Source organism: Drosophila biarmipes, chromosome 3R, assembly GCF_025231255.1.
Source record: "Drosophila biarmipes strain raj3 chromosome 3R, RU_DBia_V1.1, whole genome shotgun sequence".
NCBI classification, from domain to species: Eukaryota; Metazoa; Arthropoda; class Insecta; order Diptera; family Drosophilidae; genus Drosophila; species Drosophila biarmipes.
In genome coordinates, this window is record NC_066616.1 from 4135207 (window position 1) to 4154882 (window position 19676).

At 44.8% G+C, this 19676-nt stretch overlaps 6 protein-coding genes across 7 annotated transcripts; 3 read left to right on the forward strand and 3 right to left on the reverse strand.

The window, feature by feature from the left end:
* Positions 1-256: 256 nt before the first annotated feature.
* LOC108032925 (saccharopine dehydrogenase-like oxidoreductase) lies at positions 257-1869 on the reverse strand. Its single transcript, XM_017106994.3, has one exon. It carries the CDS (start codon positions 1661-1663, stop codon positions 371-373), a length of 1293 nt encoding a protein of 430 aa, XP_016962483.1. The 5' UTR covers positions 1664-1869; the 3' UTR covers positions 257-370.
* A 1393-nt stretch (positions 1870-3262) lies between these two features.
* On the forward strand, positions 3263-3871 carry LOC108032883 (uncharacterized). The gene has a single exon (XM_050889245.1). The coding sequence runs from the start codon at positions 3310-3312 to the stop codon at positions 3562-3564; it is 255 nt and encodes an 84-aa protein (XP_050745202.1). The 5' UTR covers positions 3263-3309; the 3' UTR covers positions 3565-3871.
* Positions 3872-6572: 2701 nt separating this feature from the next.
* Positions 6573-8047, forward strand: LOC108032893 (vacuolar protein sorting-associated protein 37C). The gene is made up of 2 exons (XM_017106929.3): positions 6573-7368; positions 7818-8047. Exon 1 carries the CDS (start codon positions 6672-6674, stop codon positions 7311-7313), a length of 642 nt encoding a protein of 213 aa, XP_016962418.1. The 5' UTR covers positions 6573-6671; the 3' UTR covers positions 7314-7368; positions 7818-8047.
* Positions 7780-13388, reverse strand: LOC108032892 (katanin p60 ATPase-containing subunit A-like 1). 2 transcript variants are annotated; one of them, XM_017106928.3, is made up of 6 exons: positions 13236-13388; positions 12219-12440; positions 10743-11349; positions 10299-10420; positions 8757-9316; positions 7780-8692 (listed from the first exon to the last, which is right to left on the reverse strand). In XM_017106928.3, the coding sequence occupies exons 1-6, from the start codon at positions 13245-13247 to the stop codon at positions 8494-8496; spliced, it is 1722 nt and encodes a 573-aa protein (XP_016962417.1). In that variant the 5' UTR covers positions 13248-13388; the 3' UTR covers positions 7780-8493. The 2 variants fall into 2 exon arrangements, with proteins under 2 accessions (XP_016962417.1, XP_050745198.1); XM_050889241.1 differs by lacking the exons at positions 7780-8692; positions 8757-9316 and adding an exon at positions 9367-9679.
* A 744-nt stretch (positions 13389-14132) lies between these two features.
* On the forward strand, positions 14133-18254 carry LOC108032889 (MMS19 nucleotide excision repair protein). The gene is made up of 6 exons (XM_017106924.3): positions 14133-14328; positions 14395-14778; positions 15527-15876; positions 15935-17380; positions 17452-17874; positions 17987-18254. Exons 1-6 carry the CDS (start codon positions 14244-14246, stop codon positions 18176-18178), a joined length of 2880 nt encoding a protein of 959 aa, XP_016962413.1. The 5' UTR covers positions 14133-14243; the 3' UTR covers positions 18179-18254.
* A 252-nt stretch (positions 18255-18506) lies between these two features.
* On the reverse strand, positions 18507-19521 carry LOC108032894 (MORN repeat-containing protein 4 homolog). The gene is made up of 3 exons (XM_017106930.3): positions 19393-19521; positions 19042-19333; positions 18507-18872 (listed from the first exon to the last, which is right to left on the reverse strand). The coding sequence occupies exons 1-3, from the start codon at positions 19418-19420 to the stop codon at positions 18605-18607; spliced, it is 588 nt and encodes a 195-aa protein (XP_016962419.1). The 5' UTR covers positions 19421-19521; the 3' UTR covers positions 18507-18604.
* Between the last annotated feature and the right edge of the window lie 155 nt (positions 19522-19676).

Here is a 19676-nt window from a genome sequence, read left to right on the forward strand (position 1 = left end):
GATCGCTACCTTTTCAACTGAGCTAATAATTAGCTTGGACCTGCCTATATGCGACTCGCAATCAGTGATTCTAACTCAGATTGTACTTATTTCTAGCGGTCAGAGATCTCCTCTCCCCTCTCTCCCAGTTTTGCAAAAAATACAATTTTCTAAGCAAAATTACCATAACCTGTTTCGCCCTTCCGAAGCTCGATGTATTGATAGTTCTTGAACTTTGAAATCAGCAAATATTGTAAAGGTACACATTAACAACGAGTTTATCGACTGCGTTAGTGAATTTAATAAGTGCTTATATAAGTAATGTTTAAACAGTGCAAAAAACGCAGGCGGCGGTTAAAAGAGAGCCGTTGGTTTCGGTTCGGCCTGAAGTTCACTTATTGGCCAGAATCTCGAACTTAATGCCATGATCGTGTTTCTCCAACTCGCTTATGAGGCTGGTTTTGGAAAAAGCGGCAGCTGGAGCCAGAACTCCGCCGTTGTTGGGCATCTTTTCGGGCTCGCGAAGAATGGTCAACGCCGTGGACAGCAAGGCCACGCAAGTGGCTCCATATCCAGGATTCATACCCGACACACGCACCATTAACGTCTTGGTCGGAGGATCGGTGTACTGGTCTGAACTTTCGGCCAGGCGATCGCCTTTGGGCCAGCCGGTGGCCTTGAAAGTCATCCTGAAATAGGTGCGTTCCATTGACTCCTCACTTGGTCCGGATCGCGATGCCAATCCTCCAGAAAATATGCCAGGGTACTTAAGGAGCAGCGTTCGGCCCAACTGGAACTTGGAAAGCAGACCGAAGATGCTGGCGAATAGGATCACAGCACCAGCAGCTAGCCAGGATGGGAATCCTACGTAGGCCTGCATTTGCACAGGTCTTTTCTTGTCCTGCTCGTAGAGAAAGCGCTGGGACCTCATCACCACCGAGCGATCGGAGCCGGGGAAGGGCAGGCACACTTTATCCACCTCTTTGGCGCGGAAGACCAAGGGCCTTGGTCGGAGGACGGGAAAAAACTTGGGAAGTCTCTGGGGGAAGAGCTGCTGCCGGATGCCGCGAAGCTCGTCCGAGTGGGCTAGCCCATAGACGGCACTTTCCCAGGTTCCGTAGTTTAGGCCAGCACTGCCTCCGCCGCTTCCGCCCTCTTTGATCCCGCTCTCCAGGAAAGTCTCCACGGAGTTCACGACCCCGTCAAAGTTCTTTTCCACAAAGATGACTCCCATGTCGGCAGGAATCGAGTCGAAGCCACAGGCGCTGACCACGTACACGCCCTTCTCCTTGGCGCGCTGGTCGTACTTCAGCTGCATGGTCTCCATGTACTGTGGCTCTCCGCTAACGTCCACATGGTTAGTGCCCGATTCGATACAGGCCTTCACGACCTTCTCGCCGTGGAACCGATAGGGACCCGCTGTGTTCACCACAATCCGGCACTTCTTGGCCATCTCCAGCAGGGAAGCCTCGTTGTTGACGTCCGCGATGAAAATGGGAATCTGCGAGAGGTCCTTTTTGGCTTTAGCGCCCATCTCCTTCAGCACGGCCTCCAGTTTCTCGCGGTTCCTGCCCGCGATTCCCCACCGCAGGCCGCTGAGCACGGTGACTGCCTCGAAAACCGTGTACTTGCCGGTGAAGCCACTGGCCCCAAAGATAATCACATCCAGTCGGTCCGCGGACATTTCACCGGATGTCGTTTCCAAAGACTCGTTATCAGGTAGTATTGCCTTCCGGGGTTAGAAGGGTTTTATGTGCTGTGAACTGTGTAGCGAAAAGCTTGGTCGTCTGTATCGCTGGCTATTAATTCCGTCTGCTGAGCTGTGAGCCGACGTATTTGTTCTATATATATGGAAAACGCAACCGGCCAAAGTCGAAGCTTAAATTAGAGGTGGGAAACACGACGCATCGATATTTAAGCAGTGGAAAACATCGATGTACCACGGCGACCATCAATTGCAACTATTAAATTCAAATGGTGTTATCGCCTAAAGGCTATCATCATCAGGTAACTGAAGATTATTCCTAAAACTGTTAAATTGCTAAAATATTAAAAACTAAAAAAAATGTCCAATAATTGCGCGGTCGAAATGGTTATAGCTTAATTTTCGACCAGCTCTGATTGGTTGTCAAATGTCAATTTTTTGTTATACAGGTGAATGTGAAAAATTCGTAATAAGGTAGTGAACTAAAAATTTATTTTTCTATTTCCCCCAGACATTGCCCGCCTAAAACAATAACTTCGATGTCCGAATACCTGAGGTTTTTATACCTTTAGCTCAAATGGAAGAGTAAAGTAAAGTAAAGAGGACATTTGAAACGTCAGTTTTCGAACACACCTCTTATAGTTTTCGAGATCTCAGCGTTCATACGGACGAACAGGCAGAAATGACTAGATGGACTCGGCTATTGTTCCTGATCTAGAATATGTATATGTATATAGTTTATAGGGTCGGAAACGTTTCCTTATACCTGTAAAATTTTTCGGCAATACTCTATAATAAGGGACTTTCACCCGAAACTTGCAAAAAATATATCTTCGATGGACCGCAGTTTCTTATATGTTTCCATGCAAACAGAACAAACATGGTTCTCTTGTAATTAAATATTAAAGTTTCCAGTTTTCCTATAAAAAGCAAGGGGTGTTTTACTCAAATTTTCAATCAAGATATTTACTTTTTAATGAATTCCTATAAAATGAGTTCCAATAAAACTATTTAAGGTTTTAAATGAATTCCTGTAAGAATAATGGATTTCTTTATTAACTAAAAAAAATTTTTTAAATGTAATTAATATTATTCGAAATTCTTAAAAATACAAAAAAAAAAAGAACATTCCCAATAGTATAATTGGTAGGTAACTAATTAAAAAAAATGTTATTTCCAAGCGTAGGAGGTTATCTGTTAAAAAACACTAAAGATATAATCTTAAAAGTGGTTGTTTTGAATGTTTACCGAAAAACACAAGGTAGTTTCGTCGATTACTATTCCTACGTACTACTAAATTACTATGATATCAGCCAGCTAATAAACAGCTAATTAAAATTCAAAAACTTATTTACAAATTCACTGTATGTTTTTTCAACATTATATAAAATTGAAATGTCTAAATGTGAGCGAGTTCACCATAATAACAAATCCAGTTGCTTGAAATATTAATGTTGCGGGACTGGTTGAATAAAGCTGAGCTTTCGCGGTGAAGCAATTGGAGTTCGTTCTCTGAGGCAGATCAGTAACCCCGGCTTTTAGACTTCCTGTATTACCTGGATAAGTATAAAATGTTGGGATACAAGACGTTCGCAAGTATTCAGCTGCATCAACTGAACTGAATTATGAAGCTGCACTTGCCGATACTGTTTGGACTCCTGGGACTGACCATGGTTCATTGCCAAATTCTCCTCCCGGGGCTTCGACATCGTCAGATTCCCGTGCTTGATAGAGGCCAAATTAGAGTGGTGCAGTATCTGGACGCCGCCTCCACAGTTACACCCGAGGTGGTGAGGGATCAATTCAGTAGACGATTTACTACGCTGGCCAAACCTCTAATAAATGGAGCTGCCCCCCAAACCAGTCTCCCAAACTTGTAATCAACAGTCTATCACTGAAAGTCATCTTGTTATAGCTTTAATAAAAAATAAAGCTTTTAAGATTCATGCGTACCTTTAAACCCGCTTTCACAAATAGGTTTCATTTATTCTACACTGAGGAATAAAACATGGTCAGCTTAAAAATATTTCTTAGCCTAAGAACGAAAAAAAAAAATAAAATAGGTGTTCTTAACTTTAAATAAATGTCGATATGCAACGTGGCCTAGCGCTATTTAAACATATTTTTAGTCAGGTAAAATGTTCTTAAATTACAACAAAAACAATATTTATATATTAAGAAAGTGTATCTTAATTATCGAATTTTTTTGTGTTTCTGGGTTAAAAGCTTTTTTTGGCGAATCCAATTTAAGTTTAAGCTATAACAATACGAGTATAAAAGCTTAACTAAAAATTATGTTTTCTGTTCATAATGCTTAGGAACTCATTAATACTGTCTTACAGTAAATAACTATGGTTTTCATGCTTACATTTACCTTTTATCTGCGGTATAACAGTTATCAAAATACATTTATTTATCGTTGATCAGCCAACTTAATGGTTATAAAACGCATGGAAACAACAAAGGAAAAAATTACATGAAACTTAACAGAAATAAGAAAGTTAACAAATTTTTAACAGACACAGTGCTACATTATTGTCTCAAGGCTCGGGTTCCCCGTACCCAAGATCGCCTAGGTGCCGACGCTTCAGTCTGCTTCTCGTATTTGGGTTTTCCAGGACCCAGCTAGGTGGTTGGTGTGGGCTACTAGACGGTCATTGCAACGGCTAGAGTGCATGCTGACCTGCTCTCGCACCGCGGGGATGTCAAGATCGCAAGCTAGGACCTCGTTCCTTACACACCAAGGCACTCTTTGGGTCTGCATGCATCTGATAGATGATCTTTCGCCTCTCACATCTACCATAAAATTTCGGTCTAAGAGATACGATTTCAGGAGAAGATATTGGGTTGGAGAGTCTTCAGATTAAACAGCAAGCCATCGAGCCAAACGCGGTTAAAAGCTTCTTTGACGTCAAGGAAGACTGCTGAACTGTGCTGCTTGTTTTCTAAAGCTCCAAGGATGTGCTGCGTTGCCAATGTGCTTGCTCTGGGGCTCCGTGGTTCCATGGCTCTACTCCCATCATTCTACTAAGGAATATTTTAGAGAAGGTGGGCAGGAACTTTTTGGGTGGGTAGGATGCAACGAGGTTTTCCGGTTTTCCTGGCTTGTGTATCATCGATATCACATCACACAGTGGTGTGGAAAAATAGAGGATAGGTAACATGGAGTTGAAAGGAGAACTTGAAATAGTATACCTTTCCTAGGTAACGCCCTGGCAATTCTGCTGTCGATCCGGTCGAAACCCGGAGCCTTACTGCGTTGCAGCTTGCGAATTGAAGACAGACTTCTTCCGGACTCATCCTGTGGGATAGGTTCGATTGCCGAGAAGGGGCCATATACGAATGCTATGGTATTATCCACGTCTTCAGGCCTAGCAAGATTTGATGGCTGGAAACACCCTTCCGATTCCATTCCGATTATTGGAATTCGGCGAGAGGGCTGTCGTTTAATATCCCTTCTTGCCCTCCAGAGATTGAAATTGCGGAGCATATCAGCAAAGTATTAGCTCTTGGTTCTAAGCTAAAGTTTGCTCAGATCGTCGTCAGCGTGACGATATTCTCTTTTGTCAGCACGGTCTCTAGAACGCTTATCTGCGACGTAATGTCCTTTTAAGCCTCACCAAATCCAGGACCTCAGGTTTTGAAAGGACATGAGGTGCAGTATATGGGCTATTTGGTCTTTGGCCGCAGGTTAATGATTCAGCAGCATACTTCGCACAAACACTTCAGTTGCATCGTCTACTTCACCAGCCATTAATCGCTTCCTAAGATTGTGGGATATCTGCGTTCTGGGGCAGGAGGCACGTCTAGCGGGAAAGCTTACTAGCTAAAACACTGCACTTGATTATTAATGGGATGTGGTCCGAGCTTAGTTTAACAATTGGCTGTACGGGTAATGTGTAAGCCCTCCGGTAGCGAGAACCTGTGTATGAGATGTGAGTGTAACATCCCCAGAGACGATGATGCGCATTCCAGTCCCCTGCAATTATAAAACTCAGCCCAAGCTCACAAAGAAGCTATTCATAGTGTTCAGCTGTGAGAGGTGCATTTGGAGAACAATATATAGACGCAATGACTATTTCCCCTTGGTCAGTTTGCTTTACAAAAAGCTCATTCTCGACTGACTTGTTGGGCGTCGGCGTTCCACACACCGATGTTGAGTCCAATTTGACCCATGGTTGGGCTGTAAGGGCAGAGCGGAGACCAGCGGCTGCTTGTGCAGATCCTGGCGCTACTTGGGGTAAGAGGTTGGCTATAAGGGACATCATTGACATCATCATCTGAATTATTTTGTCAGACAGTTGTTCTTCAGATCGCAGATACATTTGTTGTCATTTCCATTGCTGATTGTTTTGGAAGGGAGGTTTGTAGAGGTTGTTGGGGAAGAGCGTTACCCTGGGATGGAAGATTTCCTCGACGTCTTACTGTCTGCTGGTAGACACACCACAATTAACACATTTAAGAGGATGAATATCTCGTTCGCAGGTCTCTATGGCCTCTTTCTGACCCCATCTCACACAGATAGGTGTGACCACAGAAAATAGCTGGGTTTGTATGGTTGAAATTCTGGCAATGATGGCTTCGTACGACTTTTATTTGGGTTTATAGAAGTTATCCTTCTCTCAATCCCTCCTTTCCGATTAACTTTCCATTGACCGAAGCGAGGTGTATTATTTGACTACGAACTCCGGTTATAGGCTATTCCGGATGCCACAAGGGTAGACATGTTCGTTATCGGTCAAAGAAAATAACGCCTAGAAAAGTTTTGGTTTTTTCTTTGGAAGCTTCGCCGATGCTGCAGTACATCCTCTGTCTGAACAGACTATTTTAGCGCTAGCGCTACTATCGGGACCCCGAGTGTTTGCAAGTGTAATACTCGATATATCGATACCACCGCGAGTGCTTAGCCCAGCTCTACTAAGTAATAGTCATTGAAATTAAAGTCGCAAAATTAAAACGGTGGGAAGTCGACAAGGGCACGGAGAAGATGTACCAGGAATACCTTAACCAACTGCAGGCCTCCATCGCGCCGATGGGCTCGGAGGAGCTGAAGGAGCTGCTGAACAACGACGACAAGCTGGACGAGAAGGTCGACGAAGTTCTTCAGGTGCTGCGAACTCAGAAGACTAGCGTTTTTGAGGACAACCGGAGTCGAGCGGAACGCAACATCGAGCGAGAGCCTCAAATCATCGAGCTGCGCGGTCGTCTGGCGGAGCTCTCAGAGGAGGGACGCACCCGGTGCTCATCTGTCCAGGAGAAGCTGGCCGAGCTCAAGGAGAAGTCGGGTGGCGTGGGCCCAGAAACGGCGCTGGCTCTGCTGCAGACGGCCGCCTCCGAAAGCGAGGAGCAGACCGAGGAGATGGTCAAGAAATTCAACGACAGCGATCTCGGGGTGGAGCCCTTCCTAGAGGAGTTCCTCGCTTGCAGGCGGACCATGCACCTACGTCGCCTCAAGGCCGAGAAGATGCAGGACCTTATGCGGAAACAACGCCAAGGCCCGCCAACCGCCTCTCACCCAGCCTACGGAAACGTGACCTCCGGTGCATTCTATCCCTCGGCCGGTGGCTCAGCTCCTTACCCCATTATGGGCCCCATGATGCCCATGCCACCGCCGTCAAGACCCTACTGAGATCTCGGCCGTTGTTCAAGCGCACTTACTGCCATGGCGCATCAAGCTGCAGCAGGCGAGTTTCATATATATGTTTAGTGCGATAAGCAAAAGGGTGCTTTCAACAAAGAAATGTGCTTGCATTTTTCAGGCTCGCCTAAGTTTTACTCCTTATACATAAATTCATTTAACTGTCGTTATTTGGTCATTGACATAAAGGACACTTGTTCTGATCAGTTGACCTGTGAAATACATTTACTGAGATCTTTAACTATTTATTTAACGTAAATTCCATACAACGGAAATACCCATGTGTACGGGAAGTGCGTGATTCATCCATCGGTCAGCAACATCAGCAAGGTCTTGCAATCATTTCTTACATTTTATAACGACGCATCTATCAATGGAATATAAGAGTACCTTAAGCTTGCGTAATTTTATTGTACACTCTTTGCGGAAGGCACCCAAATAATTCACAAAACGTATCTTATAGTTAAAAACTGTGTTTATTGTTTAAAATTTCAGAATCCTCACTTTAAGTACATATTGCTTCAGTTTCTTCTTCTGATTACAGTGGGTTAATTGCAAATCAGAGGGAACGTTCTGCCTGTTTTAAAATTAACATTTGAGGTGCTCTACATCTCTGCCTGCACTAAACTATGATATATGTTTATGTATAAATTAAGCGAAAATTAACATTAATATTAGACAGTGAACATTTCTTGTTAAAAATAAACTTTTGGATAAAAATAAAACGGCTTGGAGTGTGCATATTATGGGAGTATGGGGCCAAGGCTAGGCGGCGATTAAAGCGGTTTCTTACTGCATATAGATTGTGATTGTGGGATAACGATTAGTTGGAAGGATTGTGCTTCATGGAGTGTGTGGGAGTTTGTTATGTATATCTATTAACATATTGCCTATATCTCGATTTCGATTCAATTTCAGTGTTGCATTTGTGTTTCCTCTTTGAGAACGGTTAGTCTTTTATAATTCCAACGGCCTCCGGTCCAATGTATATATGTAAATATATACGTTGTATTGTTATATGCAAAATGTTATATATAAAATATGTTCAACTCTTCCGTTTGGCTTGGATCGGTTCGGTTTTCACTTTAAAAGCTTAATGACGTAAGCGCGTATTTAAGGCTACTCAAAAATATATTCCTACAATTGCTAGCCATTCTTGTGGGCAACGCCATCATGACGATCCGAACTCCTTCATCCACTTCTCGTACTTGTCCAGGTCCGCGCGGGACACGCTCTTGTTGCAGCGACCCATGGCCTCTTTGAAGTCATTGTTCGACACGGGCAAGTCCACTTCCTCAGTAGCCAACTGTCGAATTTGCTCTGGTGTAAGGCCGGCGATCTTCCGTCGCATCGACATCATACTGGCTTCCCTGGAAATCCCAAGAAAGTATTTTAGGTAAGAATAGTGTAATATAAAAATATTAATCAGCCCACCTGCACACGTTTGTGATGTCGGCTCCGGAGTATCCCTTTAGCTCGTTGGCTACATAGGTCAGATCGACACTATCATCCACCTTGACCTCGCGCAGGTTGATTTTCAGCAGCGCCTCACGACCTTCGTCCGATGGCAGTGGGATGTAAATGCGCTTCTCCAACCGGCGCCGCAACGCCTCATCGATATCCCAGGGAAAGTTTGTAGCGGCCAGCACCATCACAACCTTGGCCTGTTCCTCCCCTCCACCCACGCCGTCCATTTGGACCAGCAGCTCTGACTTGACGCGTCGCGAGGCCTCGTGCTCCGATTCCGACCCTCTACGCGAGCACAGGGAGTCAATCTCGTCGATGAAGATTGTACTGGGCGCATAGAACCGCGCCATCTCAAACAGCAGTCGCACCATCTTTTCCGACTCTCCGCGGTACTTGGATGTGAGCGTAGCCGAGCTCACGTTGAAGAATGTCGTTCCGCATTCGGTTGCCACCGCCTTGGCGAGCATTGTCTTGCCTGTGCCGGGAGGACCTACCATTAGCACACCCTTCCATGGTCGCCGGATACCCTGGTTATGGAAAAGAGATACAACTTTGATTAATATTTCATTTTAATTTTGTTTGATAACAAAATCTTGATTTGAGACAAAATCTTGTTCTGGACTGTCTTCTTTTAAGCAATAGGGATACAGCTTTCTTGCCTGTGAAATATAAATATACATTCATTTCATGAGCTGCGAACTAATTGAAGGTATTTTGTTATAAGATGATTAACAGAAAATTCACCGATTCTTTTGACTTCAAAGATGACCAACTAGATAACTTTGTTTGTTCGGCCTCGTCACCTTTCGCCCCCGCAAAACGCGGAACCTTTCTGCTGGTAAATAAATGGTCCCGAGCTGGTTTTCGTAAGCAGAACAAATTCGTAGACTCTAAGGAATGAATTTATTAAATTAAACCTGGTCATTTTGGAGAGGTAATAAAAAATATCGAATGTTTTAAAATAATTAAATAAATTAATTTAAAAAAAACCATTTGGATTGCAATTTAACATGAATGCATACAATTTGCACTATTCTTAAGTTTTCTCTCTACTCCATCCATTTAAAGGCGAAAACATTTTAGCTACGTGTTTCTGATCCCAGGAAAGTATTATTTTGTATTTTTATATTTAAAAACTATATAATCTCGGCAGTGATAATACAAACAAGTTTGTGTGACAGTCCCATTATGGATTGATACAAATTTTACCGCGCACATTTGCGGATAAGATAACAAACATAAAAATTAATTCATAATCAACTTAATTTTAACAATGGAAACTTTTTAGGCCCTGCATCCTGTTTAGACAGTGAATTAAAATTAGCACACTTAAAAGTGATAGAGCTATATTTGCATTTTATAGAAGCTCAACAGTTGATCAAATGTACAGGGCCCTGGGCCCAACAAACGCAGCACTGAAACACAGCGCGTTTGTTGACCCAACACCCAACGTAGATAAGCCTTCGGCAAAATGTGATTCAGAGCAAACAAACAGCGGGAGTGACGCACCTTGAAATAGTCCGGCATGAGCATGGGCAGCACGACGGCCTCCTCCAGCAGCCGCTTAGCGTCGTGTAGGTCGGCAATGTCGCTCCAGCGCACTTTAGGGTCCTTTTGAAGAATATCACGTTCTGGCAAGAGACAGAGAGGGGTTTTTATTATCGAGTTAGATCGGTCAAGTTTAACGTGAAACGTTTTACCAGCTGTATTTCTCAAATTCTGTAATAACACAAACTATAACAGCACTTCCGGGCGCTACGTTATCCACAAAAAACGTTTAAATGCTAACAATTTTCATTCATATACAACTTATCTAACCAATTTTAAAATAATTTGAAAGAAAGCACAAGTTTACATATATTACTTTGCAGATATGCCTCTATGCTGCACACATTTTTTTGAAACCATGTCAACCAAGCACGATAAACCTTTAGGCACACACATGCCACTTACCAAGAATGTCGACTAGCTCTGCTTCTATGTGATTGTTTGGCTGGAACTTGCGCTCCTCCTCCTGGGCGGCCTGCTGGTCGCCACTCTCTCCTTCGCCACCGGCTCCCCCACCATTGCTGCCTGCAGTGTTGGAGTCGTCTTCCCTAGCCTCGTTGTTGTTCGACGTGGACAGCTTCCGTCCGCCAGCCCGGCCGTTGGTCATGCGTGCTCCACTGTTCGGTGCTGCGGCGGACGTCGAGTTTCTGGAGTTGCGTGTCGAGGCAGGACCGTTCCGGGCAGTGCTCTGTGGGATTGTGCTGCTGGGGCGGCTGTTCTGAGAGGCCGGAGCAGTGCGGCGGTTGTTCGGTGCGGCGCGTCGGCCCACGGCCTGTGTGGTGGGTGGAGGTTTCGGAGGACCCCACACATCGGGATCCTTCGGCGGGGGCGTCCAAATGTCGGGGTCCGGCTTAAACCACGCGGATGGGTCTTTGCTGCTGGTGCTCTCCGCGCCGAGCTGGTGACGAAGCTTGTGGGCGAATTTGGTGCTCTGCAGGTCCAGCGAGATGTCTTGCAGGGTTCGCTGGATGGCCTTGATCTTGGCGTGCTCCTGGCTTATCTGCTGGTTGATCTGTGAGTTGATAACAAGTTAGTTAAATTTGGGAGTGATAATATAATTTAAGATTATCAACATTTGTGAACTGACTATTGACCATTAACTATCAGATGCCCGATACGCAGCTAAGGGCGTTTCAGGGCGGTAGAGTGGGCGTGGCACCCTGCTGAAACAAACGTGCGCTGGACAAGAAGCTCAAGAATCTTCATGCCAAATCTCAATTTATAGATCTCTGAGATCTCTGTGTTCATACGGATGGACAGATGGACACGGCTAGTGATCCTGATCCGTTATAGGGTCAGAATCGCCGAATTCCAGCTGTTACATACTCAACGACAAATCTAGTGTACATTTTTACTAGGGTATTGGGTATAAAAATATCAATAACCGTCTTGCAAAGCCGTTTTGAAAAAGTCTGACAACTTTTAAATCATGTTAGCATATCTTTTTGCAGGTTAATATCGGGTATCTAATGAGTTGGGACATTTCACTGAAGCGTTCCTTATTATTATGTTAACGGATACTTCAAGTTAGAAAGCTACGAAATAATGACATCTAAGCCAGTTTATCAACAGATTATGTGCTTGCTTTCTTACTTAAGATCTGTGTAAGCATGTCTCACTAGATTTTGGTGATACACAGATGAGCCGAGTAAGTTTTATAATTTGACCACTTGGTTTAAGGTTATACCTACTTATCTCAATCAATTGCTTATACAATTTTTCATCCGGTACCTAATTTTACCATCGTTTCTAAAGAAGCAAGTCGACTATTTATAGCTCTGACCATATGAAAAGACTAAGTGCTATTGTCCCGCTTTCAAAAATGGGAGGGAGGGGTTGTCTGGGAGTGATTCGGAAGGATAGTGGTGCGGATCATCTTACCATGCTCCACTTGCCCTTGCGCAGCGGATCCGCGGTGGCCTTGAGCTGGCGGGCGAGTAGCCCCTGCAGGCCCTCGTAGTAGATGCAGGCCGAGTCGTAGTTACCCGTCAGAGCCATGTCCCGCGCTAATTTGGCATTCTCGCATATTTCTTCGATCGTAGTCTTGGCCATTACGGTCATTCCTACGCAAGTGGTTGTCTTTTGCTTGCCACCTCGCAGTAACTGGCGGTCACAACATCGGAAGATCGGAACAGGTTGTCGTCATTGTGGCCAAAACGAGAGACAGAGATTAGTTCCACTTAAAGCGTTCGAGTGCGTGCGTTTCTCCGTGCGTTTCGGGTGAGTCAGGTGGGAAGGGGAACAATAGAACGGAAGCGACTTCGTCACTCGCTCGCCTTGCAGGCGGAAAAAGGAAAGTGAGCCCAGAGAACGAGGAGTCCCGAGTGGGCAAATGAGGCGAAAATGGCAATAGTGGATGCCAGTGGCAACGACCCAAGTGCGTTGCTAATTATAAATTATAAGGCGCACAGCCGCCAGCAGTCACCAAAATTAAACGCAATGCGCTCCCATTTCCAATTCCGCTTCCAAGGCGGGACGTAGGCCAAGACGCCGATTGGAAAATGTATGAAATTATTTTGAGCCAAATAAGGAGCCCGACCTTGTTGGCTTTGAACAATTCTTTCGACTCGAATCGCCGTATGCAAAAAACACAAAATAAATGAAACAACAACAAATTAACGCTCGCACACACGCACACGGAGCTCAGGTTTCAGCGGCACGCACACACAGGCACAGGGGCGCACAATGGGGCAAATTAATGCGATTTAATTAGACTTCGAGTTAAGTGCAAGCCCCTGGAGACGCAGACTGCACTTCGCATTCGGCACTCGACCACATTTTCGCTTCTTATTTCCAGCTACGTGGGGGCGTCTGCAGCTGCAGCAACAACAACGCTGACGTCTCGCGGCCGCAGCCACAGCAGCAGCAACTGCGCGAATCGCTCGGCGGGCGACTTACGGTTATGGACATTAGTGTACTAGCTTTGTTACGCGGCGTTCCAAGCGCAAAAATAATGCGAAACTTATTTAGTTCAGACTTAAAGGCGCTGCGGTAGCTAAAATAAACTGATGCGCTGCTGTGTTTGTAATACTTGTGATGTGCGTGGGCTGGCGATGGGCGGGACATCGATATATCGGCCCGGCCACTCGGCCACCCTGTTGCGTTTGGGGCGTGCAACAGTCGGCGGCTATCGATATTTTCAGGGCTGCAGAAATGTACAAAATAAACAAGAAATTCAAACTGTTGAAGTTTGGTCAGCTGCTTATCAGCTGTTGCCTACAGACTTCGTTTTCAGCAATTTGTCAACAATGAGTTTTGTGTAAAAGTCTTTGAGCAGTGGGTACACTTTGACGGCCTTTTTTTGTTTGCGATCGCAGGTGTATTTCAAGTATTGATTTAAAAAAGTCGTTTAAAGAGATAGTGGCTCCTGCAAAAACGACTGTTTCTCCCATAAGCGGTACAAGTGTTATAAAGAGACGAACATTTGTGGTTAAAAATCAATTTAAGAGTATGGAAGTTTGGTCATTTTTTCCAATATACAGTTGTTATGAAAGTGACTTTAATAAACAAGAGATGACAAATGAAATCTCTGAGCTGAACTTGAACGAACACTCTTTTTTAACTCAATCCATATTATATCAATAATTAACCACTAAATGCCAAATTACTAAATTACTAAATTACCGAAATTATAAATTAAAATTCATAAATATTTTCCAAACGTATGTCTTATTTTTCAAAAAAATAGATAGGTACACCCCAATGCTTAGGGCAATGGTATGTCGCTTTTAATAGCTAGATTTAACGCCAAGTCCAATGCGACATCTGTACAATCACCAGTCCGGCAACGCTGATCTATAGATAAGGCCAGTACGGCAAGTCATCGGATATCGGTTCTTAACATTTCGGCTTAACGTGCTTAAACACATATTAAATTTAGACACCACGCAAGCGACGGCGCCTGAAATGACAACGCCCACGCGAGCCACCCTTGAGAAGGCTCTGAAGAGCGACCAGAAGCTGCTGAAGGCCGCCACACAGATAGCCAAGGGCAGGTTTCCACCCGCATCTGCGACAGTTCGATCCTTCTCACTGAGATTTTCTTTGTTTTCTCCAGATCTGTCCTCCAAGGCCTATGAAATATCCGCACTGGCCGAGGAGCTGGGCTTCGCCCTGTCCTCGCCAGACACGGAGGAGCGGGTGGCCGGAACCAACCTACTGTCCGCCGTGCTAGTCGCCCTGCCCCAGGACCTCCTCGAGGAGCGCCAGCTGGAGTTCCTCAGCACCTTCTACATGGATCGGCTGCGTGACCACCACAACGTAATGCCGGCCATCATCGACGGCATTGGCGCTCTGGTCCACATGAAAGCTCTGCCACGCGCTCTGGTTCCCCAGATCCTGCGGTCCTTTTTCGAGTACACCACCTGCCAGTCGCAGACGAGGGGCGACCGCACCAAGCTGTTCCACATCTTCCAGTACCTGACGCTCAACTTCAAAGAGGGTGAGCATCGGTTATATCTTGTTTTTCGCTGCCTTGGTTATCTTACCATTATTTGCAATTAATAATTTTATTATTTTGATCAATACTTTATTTTGCACAGAAGCAGAGTCTGTCCTAGAGTATTTCTTCGATCATCATTAAAAATCGAAGCTAGCTTCTTTGTCGGCCAGATAGTTTAACCTTCAGTTATATTCGCTCAATCTAAAGCTAGGGCCTTGAAACGTTCACAGTAGTCTATGTCAAAAATTTTGATGACAAGTTAATACCTCTATACAACTTAATCTTAATAAACTAGCAAGAAATATATTAAAAAAATATTTTTCATGAGTAACTGAGGGTTACCATTTTATAACGGGCTAGCAATCTTGTGCGTGCTTTGAAATCATGTTATATTCATTAAATTTTCTATATATAATATATACATAAATATAATTATTTAGATGTCAGACGATGTCAAACGCAACGCGATAAAAATACATGTTACTTAAATAAATTTAGATTACATTTATCTGTATTAATTTACAGCAAATAATAAAGTTATTTGAGTATAACTGGTAATTTCCAAAAAGTATTTTCAATAGCAAAAAACTCATATAACCTGATTTAATATTTTTTTATTAATTATTTTTTATTTATTTAATACATATATTTTTATAAAATCTATTGTATTTAATGGATTCAAAAGCAAATATTGTTGATGTTTAAAATTTTGGAAGTTATGGTCTAAAAAAATTATGGTTCTTTATAGAGCTCCAGACGATGGCTGGCGATTTTCTCTACGGCCTGATCAATTCTATTGACGGCGAGCGTGACCCCCGCAACCTTGACATAATTTTCACCTTCATGCCCGAATTCTTATCCACGTATCCGTTGCTGCATTTGGCGGAGGAGATGTTCGAGATCTTTGCATGCTACTTTCCAATCGACTTTAATCCCAGCAAGCAGGATCCGGATGCCATAACCCGCGATGAATTGGCTGTGAAGCTGACCAACTGCCTGGTGGCCAACAACGAGTTTGCAGAGGGCACAGTGGTGCTGGCAATAGAAAAGCTGGAGAGTGAGTTGCTGGTAGCCAAATTGGACTCCATAGAATTGCTGGCAAGACAAACATAGACTTTAAAACTAGTATCGATACTAATTTGTATTTTTGGAACAGCACCAAGCTGCCTTGAAATTCCCTCCCTCAGTTTTGGAGCCACATTTCGATCAGATTTGGCAAGCTCTGAAAACAGAGACCTTTCCCGGAAACGACAACGAGGATATCCTAAAGGCCGCGCTTAAGGCTTTGTCTGCACTCCTGGAGAGAGCTTCCCACTTACCCGATATCAGTCATAGCTACCAGAGCTCTATCCTGGGCGTAATCCTGCCGCATCTTAGTGATGTTAATCAACGCCTTTATCATCCCGCCACCGGGATTGCCCTGGTTTGTGTGTCGGGAGACGCCCCCTATGCCGCGGACAAAATCCTTAACAGCTTCCTGCTAAAGTTGCAGGCCACAGACGCAGGATCTGATCTGCGGATCAAGATATATCACATAGTAAGCCAGGTGTATAAACTGTCCGCATTGCGTGATTCTCTTCAGAAACTGGACACTACGATATGTGAATCCCTGCAGGATGATGTGATTGCCTCTTTAAGACTAATCGAACAGGACGATTTCGACGCCAAGCAAGAGGACTTGGAGCTTCAAAAGGCGGCACTTTCTGTGCTTAACGAAAGTGCTACCGTCCTTAGCGAAAAACAAAGGGCTTTAGTCTACAAAGCGCTGGTTCAGCTCATTAGTCATCCGTCCATCGACCTGGACTTCACCACACTCACAGTCAGTCTCGGAGCCCTGCAGCCAGTGGAAGTGCAGTCGAACTTTATTGAAGTCTGCGTGCGAAACTTCGAAATCTTCTCCAACTTTGTCAAGCGGAAGATATACTCCAATCTTTTGCCCCTGCTGCCTCAAATGGCATTTACTCAGCGCATTTTAGATTTGGTTATGACACAGACGTTTAAGGACACAACCGCTGAGCCCGTCCGCTTGCTAGCTCTAGAAGCGTTAAACAAACTGCTACTTCTGGAAGATAAGCGCTTTGTCGTAGATTTGCAGCAGGAGTCCAATCTGTTGCACAAGCTGATTGAGCTGGGCCAACATATGGAGGGTCTGTCACTGCAGTCTCTGGAGCAGATTGCGGGGGCATTAAGTCGTATCACGCAGCAACTCCCCCTGTCAGAACAAAGTGCGATTGTCAGCGAGTACCTTCCTCAACTCAACCTAAATCAGTCTGCGGACTTGTACATTACCAAGGGCTTGCTCGGCTACCTGCATAAGGACCTAACTCTAGATGATCACTTTGAGCGGCTTCTGACCGATTTAACCCAGCTCTCTCTCAACACCGAGAACGAACAGTTGCGCGTGATCGCGCACCACCTGCTTTGCAGCATGGTCAACAAAATGGAGAGCAATCCAGCCAACTTGGGGAAGGTCAAGAAGATCACTGAACAGCTTAAGACGGCTATCAAGAAGGGCGATGTGCGGGCAGTGGAGATTCTGGCCTGGGTGGCGAAAGGGTTAGTGGTCGCAGGGTTCGACGAGGCTGCCGACATTGTTGGAGATGTAAGTACTTTTAAATTAGAACTTCAATGGGCCACTTATGAAAATTATTAATATTTTTACTTTTTTATCAGCTTTCTGATCTGCTAAAGCATCCCACTTTGAGCACTGCCGCAGCCTTAGGATTCGACATCATTGCCGCCGAATACCCGGAACTGGACTTGCCCGTAGTTAAGTTTCTCTACAAGCAGAAGCTCTTCCACACAATCATGGGCAAGATGGGCAGCAAGCTGGCGAACTACTGTGTGCACCACCTGAAAGCTTTCGTTTACGTACTGAAAGCCACGCCGCAGGCAGTAATCAAGCTAAATATAGAGCAGCTGGGCCCGATGCTCTTCAAGAGCCTAGAGGAGCACAACGAGGCGCAGTCGCTGTGCATCGCACTGGGCATATGTGAAAAGTTTGTGGCGCAGCAGGACGCGTACTTCCAGGCGCACTTGGCCCAACTCATACCCAGCTGCCTGGAGCTATCAAAATACAAAGCTCAGCACACTATGGTAAATGATTTTTAGGATTTATAAACCCTGACAAGTCTTGAAACCAATTCTTTACTTTTGGTACAATTTGTTTAAATTAGGATTACCTAAAAGTTTATTTTTCTTCTTACAGCAAGTTCGTATTGCGGCTCTGCAGTTGCTCTACGATATTACCAAGTACCCAACCTTCGTCCTGTTGCCCCACAAAGTGGATGTTACCTTGTCCCTGGCTGCCGCCTTGGATGATCCCAAGAGACTAGTGCGGAACACGGCGGTCAAGGCCAGGAATGCCTGGTACCTGGTCGGAGCACCTAGTGGGAACTAGCCAAGGAAAAACAGCATTCTTGTTAATACATTAAAGCCAATAAGCGAACGCACAAATTCTAGGATCTACATTCATAGTTTTGTTGTTGTTTTTATAAAGGTTTAAGGAAGAATAACAAAGGCGTATGGTATATTCGAAAATACCTGATATAATAATCCGGGCGGACACAATTCGGTTGAAAAGTTTGCCTTTAATTTTAAATTTTTAGAAATCTGTCCATGAAAGAACTAACCATGAATGTAGAACTTATTATTATCAGTAGTTTTAGGATTTATTGTGGGCAAGCCTGACAAGACTCCATAGCGAACATTTAAAACAAGTAAGGAAGCTCAATTAATTTGTTTGTTTATTTAGGTATCTGCTTTAATCGATTAGAGCTGTTTCAAAATTATTTTCCACTGCCACTTGCGAAATGAGAGGCTCTGTTCAGTAGGGGTGCTCGCACTGGGAACGGGCCATGAGAGCGCACTTTTGTGCACGCTGCACTACCTCGGGACACCGACGACGTCTCATAAAGCGGCAGTCTTGGAAAAATCCTTCGTTTCTGGGGAAGCCGTGCGTGAAGTCCTGGAACGTCAATAGTCCTAGTCCCCAGATCTTGCCGCCACGAAACTCCCCCTCGTACTTCATGCCATCAGCGCGCCAGAAGATTCCGTTGCCGTGGAACCAGCCCTGATGGAACTCGCCTTCGTATCTGGCTTGGAAACACTACATAGAATAAAACAATTCTCTTCCACTCGGATGCAAACCAATAATAATAAAAAAAATAGTTCATTCATTCACACCAAATCTTTAGAATTAAGAAAAACAGAATACTGAAATGTTTTCTAAAGGTTTGCATCCGTACTTTTATCAGAACTAACTTTGCGCCATCCGCGAACCAAAGACAACCGACTCCTTGACTGAGACCCTCCTGGAATTGGCCATCGTAGCGAGTGCCGTCGGCAAACTGCAGATGTCCGATGCCGTGCTTCTGGCCCCGCTGGTTCCACTCGCCGATGTAGCGACTGGCATCCTCGTACCGCCATCCTCCCACTTTCACCGCCCCGGCGCTGTACTGGCCTTGGCCCTGTTGGTGGTGTCCGTGCTGACCCTGCTGGTGGTGCTGCTGGTGCTGATTCTCGATGCGGGCCGTGGTTACTCCCACGCTGCTCACTGGGAAATGTGGATGGAAGGAGTTAAGGGTCTGCATCCATTGTCCTGGCTTCGCTTACTGTCATCATCGTAGTCGTCCATGGCCATTGCTCCGCTCACCGACGCCGATGCGCTTCAAGCGTCTACTGCGCTTCGCTCTACACCAGAAACCCACACTTTGTGTGGCTTCCAACGGGGCGACGGCCCTGGTCTAAATCTAATTAGCAAACTGCACTTCTGCACAGTGAGGTTGGCCACACAAATCAATGCCAGATCACCAAAACAGAAAAGTTAGCTGATGAAGCGAATACTTTAACTATTTCTTGGTGTCCAAAGGCAAACAAAAAACTTTTGAAATTAGGAA